Consider the following 9,225-nt stretch of genomic DNA (forward strand, 5'->3'; position numbering starts at 1 on the left):
TGAGCATGTCAGTAACGTTCCATCTAGTCAGACATAGTAACCGCCAACATTTTTCACCACACGTGTTTGCATCCCTGAACAGACACATGTGCACATACGTGCTGTATTGTAATACCAAACAAAGCAGCAAAATCATTACGTTACAAACATTGTTTGTCTATCACAGAAAGTAAATTATTCTACATTGGCCCCAGTGCACAATTCATGAGGCTGGTTGTGCTGTCTGATGAGCAGAGGCGGGCTGTCCTGGAGGAGTGCCACAACAACCCTGGAACAGGGAACCATGGGGGCGTGAGGGCGACCATGGACAGGGTTGCTGTGGGGTACTACTGGGATAACATAAAGGCAGATGTGGCAGATTGGGTACTTTTTTGGAACTTTAATGGAATTTGACACTATGGCTCTCAGGCAATGAATTGATTTAGTGGCTTTGTTTGACTTCAGATAATTATTTTGTCTAAATAATATAATTATTTTGTCTAAATAATAAATGTATCCATCAGGTCAAAAGCTGTCACAGATGCCAAAAGAACGACCCCATAAAGACTGTGTCTCCTGCCCTTCACCCTATTAAGGTAGAGCTTACCTTGGTGTACCACTTAAAGCAACAAGTTAGGTGATGTGGTAATATTACATATCTCCACAGGTGAAAGAGCCGTGGGAGGTGGTCGGTATGGACCTCATTGGTCCACTGAAAAAAACCATGAAAGACCATCAATACGTCCTCACGGTGACAGACCTGTTCACCAAGTGGGTTATCGCTGAGCCTTTGAAGTGTGGCTCTAGCACTGAGGTGGCTGAGGCACTTGTGTCAAAGCTCTACACATTTGGTATGGTCCGGAAAATCATCACTGACAGGGGCCGTGCATTTGTTAACGAGGTATGTGTCCTTATTACCCTCTCCCTTCACACAGGGCATATGGCATCATCACAATTCATTGGTCATTTCTGAGACCAATAAATATTGAAAATAACCATGTGTGTCTGATGTACAGCTTAATGCACACATATTTGCGGCGTTGAACATCAAGCATGCCATCACAAGTGCATACCATCCCCAGTCAAACGGCCAAGTAAGTGTGCCCTCATGACATCCCGCAAAACAGTAAAGTCCATTTTAGCCAATGTACACTAAAGTGCATGTAACAATTCCTTTCTATGTTGAAGGATGAGAGAACTAATCAAAATATAAAGAGGACTCTCAGAAAATATGTTAATCAGCACCATGATGATTGGGACATCCACTTACAGGCCATAGTTTATGGAATAAACACTGCAAAACAGGTTATTATTCAAAATGACTAGATAACATATGTTGCATACATGTTTTAAGAGTTTTATTTTGTGATTTGATGCAAAACATTTTGTTTCAAATTAGAGATCCACCAAGTACAGCCCGTACTTTTTAATGTACAATAGGCACCCCCGTCTACCACAGGCATTAAATGTCTGTGAGACAGACGCTGCCTTTGAATTGGCGGACCCAGAGGAGGAGCTGGAGCTAAAACTAGCTGGAGTCAAGGCCCTCAATGAAACGGTTTGTTCAGAGTTGTGTGAATGGCATGTTCAATTTGAATAAGAATGTTCGCATAGTAATATATTCTTATCTTTAAGGTACGGAAAAACATTGAAAAGGCACAGGGGAAACAAAAAAAGGCTTTTGAGGCAAAGAAAAGGAAAGGGGTTCGCCAGTGCTCAGTTAAGGCAGGGGACGAGGTCCTAATTGGGGAGCCCAAAAAGAAGGTGAAGAAGGGAAATTGTTTACAGGATCTCCACCAAGGGCCATTCACCCTCACATCCCTGACAGAGAAGGGTGTGGCAAGTGTGGCTATGTTAGGAAAAATACAGAAAATGAATGTTGCACAGCTAAGGCCCTACTTTCGGCCACAAGGTATTGTAATAATCCTACTTGGTGACATAGCAAATATAAACATGACACTTGGCAATGCTGATTACTATTTACTTTCCTGTTGTGTAGATCATAGCCATGAATCGGAGGGCAGCCAAAACAATGCAGAAGACATTGGACTGGTGGACCACCAGTATGCCAATAAAGGTCCACTGTGGCACAAGAGGTTGTGTCCTCAACAAGAACAAGTGGTGAGTGCCAAACTAAACTGGATAGTTCACATGCACAGCTTGTTGGTGTGCTTTAAATAATAAATGCATGATTGCTTATTCCTAACAGGGATATTTTTTATTTCTAGCTGACCTATGTGCTGGATAGAACACGTCCAGCAAAAGAAATTGTTGTTCTGGATGGCCCAGTTTGTCTTCAAAGGGAAGACTTTTGGAGCCTGGGGCTAGATGAACAGGTGGAGAGCAGTGTAAGTGGATATTGCTGTAAAGAGTTTGGATGGTTCTAATGCCTTTATTGTAATTATGCAAAACATTCTGTGCTTTCAGATTGGGAATGCGTGCTTCAGGCTGGTAGAGGAGGCAGGCAGGAGACATGTATGTATTTGTATTTACCTTGATGACTTACACATAAGTTTGTGCAAAAGTGAGTGCACCTCTCACATTTTTACTACTCACTTTTGTGAGATGTATGTATATGAAATGCAGACATACAATTTTATTCAGGGAATGGATGTCCACATTGCTGACCTATTTGAAGTCCCTAAATGGAAACTAAGCGAACCTAGTTTGCCGGTAAGTTGTATAATGTGTTGATAAGTCCCGCAGATACACCTCTTTAAGTGAAGATTATGTCCAAGGAGATCTGAACATAGTTTTTTTTTCATAGGACAATGTGGAATCTAAAGATATCATCATTTTGCCAGCATGGTCTAGGGGGTCACAAACAGCAAGCCACTACATGCTTTGTGTACAGTTACATTGTTTTTTAGTTTTTCCTCTATTTTTAAACCAGTTGGTGCCCCTATAGCTGACATTAATAGGGTATGTTCTTCACAGGTGTTATTAGTTGCTAAGAAGGAGGCTATTTTTCTGGACTCATTATGTCCAAATGGGTTTGGAGATGAGAAATACCGAACCATATTTAGGTTTGAAATGCATAAGCAGAGGACATTAGCAAGGTTTGACCTGTGACCGATTAAGGCTAACAAAGAACATAAAGTGCATGTAGTTACGTGCTACTATGGGAATTAAAGTTAATACATGATAGGGGGTGTTTTCTACTTTTTTTTTCATCCAGTTAAGCCTGAACAGCACTCTGAAAATCTTCAATCTGATGACATTGTGTAACAGCCTTAACAAATACAGATCAAACTGAGTGAAATGGACTGATATCCTGTTCAGGCAAAGCCTTGTTCTCTGGCTTTAGGTTTGATTAAAAGCCTTGTTCTCTGGCTTTAGGATTGAGTAAAAGCCTTGTTCTCTGGCTTTAGGATTGAGTAAAAACCTTGTTCTCTGGCTTTAGGTTTGATTAAAAGCCTTGTTCTTTGGCTTTAGGATTGAGTAAAAGCCTTGTTCTCTGGCTTTAGGTTTGATTAAAAGCCTTGTTCTTTGGCTTTAGGATTGAGTAAAAGCCTTGTTCTCTGGCTTTAGGATTGAGTAAAAGCCTTGTTCTCTGGCTTTAGGATTGAGTAAAAACCTTGTTCTCTGGCTTTAGGATTGAGTAAAAGCCTTGTTCTCTGGCTTTAGGATTGAGTAAAAGCCTTGTTCTCTGGCTTTAGGATTGAGTAAAAACCTTGTTCTCTGGCTTTAGGATTGAGTAAAAGCCTTGTTCTCTGGCTTTAGGATTAAGGAAAAAACCTTGTTCTATGGATTCAGTTTTGCATAATGTTTTTCCAGACAACTTGCAGGAGCAGTGGCTAATGGACCGTGGGTGGAGAAGACGGGCAAAGATTTTGATGTAACTTTACTTACTATGTAAATTTGCCATTTCATTTTGCTCAGCGGACACTATATATGGTTGTCAACATTACATCTGAGTAACTGTATATTACTTTTCAGCCATTTCCAGTTCAGTCAGATGGACAGAGCTGTGGGATATTCATGCTTATGGTAAACTTATACAATTTCTACTCAATTTTTCCTGTTTGTCCTAAATCTCCATAGTAATTATTTTTCTCTTTAACAGTATGCCCTCTGCATCTGTACTGGTGCCATGTTTCACTTTTTGGATGTAAGTTGTAATTCATGGAATGTATATGTATCAAAGAATGTTAAAAAACAAACAATGCAAGACTCCAATATTACATGTGTATTACAGACTGACATACCATCTATTCGGAAGTGGTGGTGTCTCCAGATTCTGGAGAAATTCTCGATCGCAAGGTAGGGCATATATTTCAAGCAGTAAAACATTGGTCTGCTTTACAATTATGCTACATTAAAAGTACCATACTTTTGAATAGGCATGGGCAGAACTTCGGGCAGCGCTTTGCCTTCTGGACAGAGGAGGCAGAACAGCTGATGGCAGGCACCCTACCACCTATTTATAGGATTTCTCGACCCCAAATAGTCAAGGTATGGCCAAACTAACCAGACAACCATTTTCACGTACGCATTCTAAATGTTAAATTAACACCGGTAACACCGACTACCGTAGCAAGCCAAGTTACTACCCGAACCCCGAAGTTCCGTAGTGCCAGTAAAAGCGATACAGACCCCGTCAGGCAATGGCAGAAGTGCCTTTCACCCTGTTATGACTTGATGAACCACTGATAAGATTTTGGAAACATTATTTTAAGGTAAAAATGTTACATAGTGTTGCTTTAAGTATTGTGTTTACATGAGGTAAAATATAATTGCAATATTGCTAAAATCCCATTATAATCGCATTATGAGGGTGCATGTAAACGTTGTCAATCTTTCACCCTTAGTTACATTGCAGCCATCTCCAAGAGACATTTGTTCATTTTTTTGCTGAAAAGATGTCTTTAGGCCCCGTTTGAAAGACCAAAACATTTTATGTTGTAGTCTTAATTTATGGTATTTTACTTTATCATAGGAGGAACAGGTAGAAGTGGAGGAGCTGCCCCTCACATTGAAACATATGTACCAGGCAGAATACATCGTGAGGAACAGTATTGGGCTTTTCACTGGCCAGGTGCAAGAACCATCATACATGTTGATGGATCATGATGACCAAATGAAAGCGTGGAGGGTGCTGATGGAGTCGAGGAAGTGCTATGCCATGGAGCCTTTCACGTTCATTTTTGAAAACATTCAGGACATGGAAACCTTCATGATTATTTGCAAAGACACCCTCAACCTGAGAGTAAATGCTGGAGTTGGGGTGCACAGTCACCCCTATACATTTTGTTAGTGTGTGTGTGTGTGTGTGTGTGTGTGTGTGTGTTACAGCGGAAAGAGTGTTCGTTTAAATGAACAGAGCTGTTACAGCGGAAAGAGTGTTCGTCTGAAGTGGACTGAGAGCTGTTACAGCGGAAAGAGTGTTCGTCTGAAGTGGACTGAGAGCTGTTACAGCGGAAAGAGTGTTCGTCTGAAGTGACTGAGCTGTTACAGCGGAAAGAGTGTTCGTCTGAAGTGACTGAGCTGTTACAGCGGAAAGAGTGTTCGTCTGAAGTGACTGAGCTGTTACAGCGGAAAGAGTGTTCGTCTGTAGTGGACTGAGAGCTGTTACAGCGGAAAGAGTGTTCGTCTGAAGTGGACTGAGAGCTGTTACAGCGGAAAGAGTGTTCGTCTGAAGTGGACTGAGCTGTTACAGCGGAAAGAGTGTTCGTCTGTAGTGACTGAGAGCTGTTACAGCGGAAAGAGTGTTCGTCTGAAGTGGACTGAGAGCTGTTACAGCGGAAAGAGTGTTCGTCTGAAGTGGACTGAGAGCTGTTACAGCGGAAAGAGTGTTCGTCTGAAGTGACTGAGCTGTTACAGCGGAAAGAGTGTTCGTCTGAAGTGACTGAGCTGTTACAGCGGAAAGAGTGTTCGTCTGAAGTGGACTGAGAGCTGTTACAGCGGAAAGAGTGTTCGTCTGAAGTGACTGAGCTGTTACAGCGGAAAGAGTGTTCGTCTGAAGTGGACTGAGAGCTGTTAAAGTGTGTGTGTGTGTGTGTGTGTGTGTGTGTGTGTGTGTGTGTGTGTGTGTGTGTGTGTGTGTGTGTGTGTGTGTGTGTGTGTGTGTGTGTGTGTGTGTGTGTGTGTGTGTGTGTGTGTGTGTGTGTGTGTGTGTGTGTGTGTGTGTGTGTGTGTGTGTGTGTGTGTGTGTGTGTGTGTGTGTGTGTGTGTGTGTGTGTGTGTGTGTGTGTGTTTATAAAGATAAATAAAGATACTCAAAAAGTGTACTTTACTACTGTCCACCACTGGTCCCATGTCACTTCTGTGTGTACACATGCTTCTTTCAAGTCATTTCCATTGTCAGTTTGAAATACTCTATAACGTTTCCCCAGACTTGTTTGTAGTTCTTTTTTCACGTAAGTGCAGATAGTCTAGGCAGAAATGCATATTATGTTCCTTTATTGTCTTTGTAAACAACATTAAAGAGATTATTTTCCGCATTTAGATTATATAGATATATATTAGCCTATATAGACCCATACTAATACAAAATTACTCAACTTAAAAGGTAACTAATAGCCGATTATAAATTAATAATTTATTTAATTTAATAATTAAATTTTAATCAAAAAAAATGACACCAAACCATCTGACAATACTGACCTCAGACCAAAACACGGCAAGTTAAGTCAGTTAAGCCTAATACCATACAGCAATGAATCGCAAAGGAGAGTGGGGGAAACTGATCATGTATGTTCATAACTCACAGTCACAACTCCTTTATTATTTTGGATTGGCAACCACGTAAACACATCGTAATGCAGCGTAAGCTACATTTAAAAACATCAAAATAGACCCGCTGTGAAATGTTAAACAAAATACAACTAAAGTTACACAAACATTGAATGTCTATGTTACACAAATACCGGTATGCCGCAAGTTGTGCCGCCTGGCCGTAAAGTGTTTCATCCACGCATGCGTGGTACCGATAGTGTAGGAAAACCGTGACGTCTTCTACTACGTAATTACGCGCATGCGTAGAACGGATCGTGCAGATGGAACGGATCGTGTACCGACACGGGCTTTGGTATATCCAGAGCCATATAGAGTGAGAGTTGCGACAACTCCATTGACTCCAATGGAACGGTTTTTTACAGCAATGGCGGCTCGCGGAGCCTCTCAATAGTTCCCGGAAGTAGCAGCAGCGCGGTAGAGCTACAGCAGAACAGACCGTTTGTGATGCACTTTTAAAAGGTAAGACGTTTAAAGAATAAGATTGTATATTATCAGTACATCTGAATCAAATTAACTTGTAACTTTAACTGTATTAAAGCATGCTAGTTGATTATTGCTCTCTAAATTAGTAGTTTTAGGGGACGTTATCAGGTAAAATAAAGGTCATTGGATAAAGTTAGTACCGCATAACAATCCACGAACAGCATATTAATGTTTTAAACCCGTTCTATTAATGCATGTTTATCCTTTGTTGTGTAATAAGAGGGAAATACTTCTAAACAGAGGTTAAATATAACATTGGGGAGTGTGATAGTTGTAATTGATAAAATGAGAATATCGGTTTCAATCCATATTTAATGTGCAATAACGGGGGAAAATCCTTATTTTAGATTTCATATTTGAGTAAGGAAAAACGTATGGTTGGCGTTTTTTATTCATTGTGTTTCTTTTGACTACTAACGTTACCTGTCTATATTATGATTTAGCTCAGCTGATTTGTATTGATGGGAAAGGGAGATGGAAGTTTATAAGTAAGATTAAAAAACATGCTTAAAACGGCAGCAAGCCGTGTTCTAGATCAAATCACACTAGGCTAAATGGGGTATTATAAATACCATAACTGTATTATATACTAACTCCTATATATAATTTATCCCGTTTTTGTTTCCTTTATCTCTTTCAACACAAGAAGCACAAAGAGGATTCGGTGGATCTTGAAGACACCTGCACTGACGCTGTACCCTCATCAATCTCAGCTCCTTGGATTTTGCAAGACTTTACTTGCTCCCTATTTTTAATAAACATTAAACTTCCCAGTGTTGGTCTTTGTGGAAAAGTGCAGATACACCTAAGTATGATTAGCACACAAGTTCTATTTAGATTGCTCCTGACTTGAGCATATTTTCTGTGTCTGACAACATAGAGGAAAGGCCAGACAACATGCTTGACGTGCAGTTTATTTGACATTTATAAATCCCATTGTGCTAATTCAGTGCAAAAGTGTATACGTCATTGACAAATAAACAAAGTCTAAAATCTTTTCAAAACTGATGTAATGTATATTTTTGTGTCATGAACAATGTATTTGAACAAGTTTCAGTTGTGAACATTTCTAAGTGTTTAAATTCACCTGAAAGTGTACCAACCTACCCATAACTTTAAAGCAATTACCAGTATTTGATAGAGATCTAAAAGGATCATTATGGCTCCTCTGGACAATGCATTATCATGCACACTGCAATTACCATAATAAGAGAGCCATGTTTGCAGTTGTGCCCCCCCCCCCCCCCCCCCCCCCCCCCCCCCCCCCCCCCTCTCGGCTCTGGGTATATCCAGAGCCATATAGAGAGAGAGTTGCGACAACGGAAGTTCTAAAAGCTTGGTTGTCACGTGATTCGCGTAGACCTCAGATAGTTCCAGGAAGAGCTTCGGCGCCAATTCAAATCGATGGAGGTAGAGAGCTGAACTGTGATTTTTGTTAGTTTGTAGTCAATAAATGCGTTGGTTTACAATATGTATATAATACATTGACATTTGGATGTAGTATGTGTATGTAGTTACAGCAATATTGTTTTTAAAAGATAAATATCTGCTGATATTTAATGTTTATTGTGGTCAACCAGTGTTGCCTGCCTTTGTTAACATGTTTTCTGGCTAACTTTACCTTGGTTAAAGACCGTTTTGCAGTTGTTTTGAAGTATTTTTGTGTTCTTAAACTTGAATGTTATTTAAGGGTTATCATGTAATGTTCACTATGGTTTCACAAGGACAGGTGACTTGCAGGAAACAGGTGAAGCCATTGCAAACAAGTAAAATGTAAAATTGCATTCATCGTAATGTTTACAATGCTTATGCACTTATTACTATATAAATGAATACATAATATATTTCATTTTAAAACAAAACATGATTATACACACACACACATACATTATTTCCTAAGTGTCCAAGTACATTATTTCCTTAACATAATTTGATAAATTCATGACATACATCACTTTAATCTATAAAACCTATTTAGTTTAAATTCATTTTTAGTACATTTAGATAATACATATTTTATGTTTT

The 9,225-nt window shown here is 39.8% G+C and overlaps 1 protein-coding gene across 4 annotated transcripts; it reads left to right on the top strand.

Annotated features, from left to right (window-relative positions):
* The first annotated feature begins 2,218 nt into the window (after nucleotides 1-2,218).
* LOC130094709 (uncharacterized) lies at nucleotides 2,219-5,241 on the top strand. 4 transcript variants are annotated; one of them, XM_056261129.1, is made up of 9 exons: nucleotides 2,228-2,327; nucleotides 2,407-2,454; nucleotides 2,584-2,652; nucleotides 3,757-3,817; nucleotides 3,919-3,969; nucleotides 4,046-4,090; nucleotides 4,178-4,242; nucleotides 4,323-4,434; nucleotides 4,919-5,241. In XM_056261129.1, the coding sequence occupies exons 5-9, from the start codon at nucleotides 3,961-3,963 to the stop codon at nucleotides 5,234-5,236; spliced, it is 549 nt and encodes a 182-aa protein (XP_056117104.1). In that variant the 5' UTR covers nucleotides 2,228-2,327; nucleotides 2,407-2,454; nucleotides 2,584-2,652; nucleotides 3,757-3,817; nucleotides 3,919-3,960; the 3' UTR covers nucleotides 5,237-5,241. The 4 variants fall into 4 exon arrangements, with proteins under 4 accessions (XP_056117103.1, XP_056117104.1, XP_056117105.1 ...); XM_056261130.1 differs by lacking the exon at nucleotides 2,584-2,652; XM_056261131.1 differs by lacking the exon at nucleotides 2,228-2,327 and having other exon boundaries at nucleotides 2,336-2,454.
* The last annotated feature ends 3,984 nt before the right edge of the window (nucleotides 5,242-9,225 follow it).

This window comes from Rhinichthys klamathensis, unplaced genomic scaffold (assembly GCF_029890125.1).
Source record: "Rhinichthys klamathensis goyatoka isolate OS25496 unplaced genomic scaffold, OSU_Roscu_1.1 h1tg000180l_1, whole genome shotgun sequence".
Classification (NCBI taxonomy): Eukaryota; Metazoa; Chordata; class Actinopteri; order Cypriniformes; family Leuciscidae; genus Rhinichthys; species Rhinichthys klamathensis.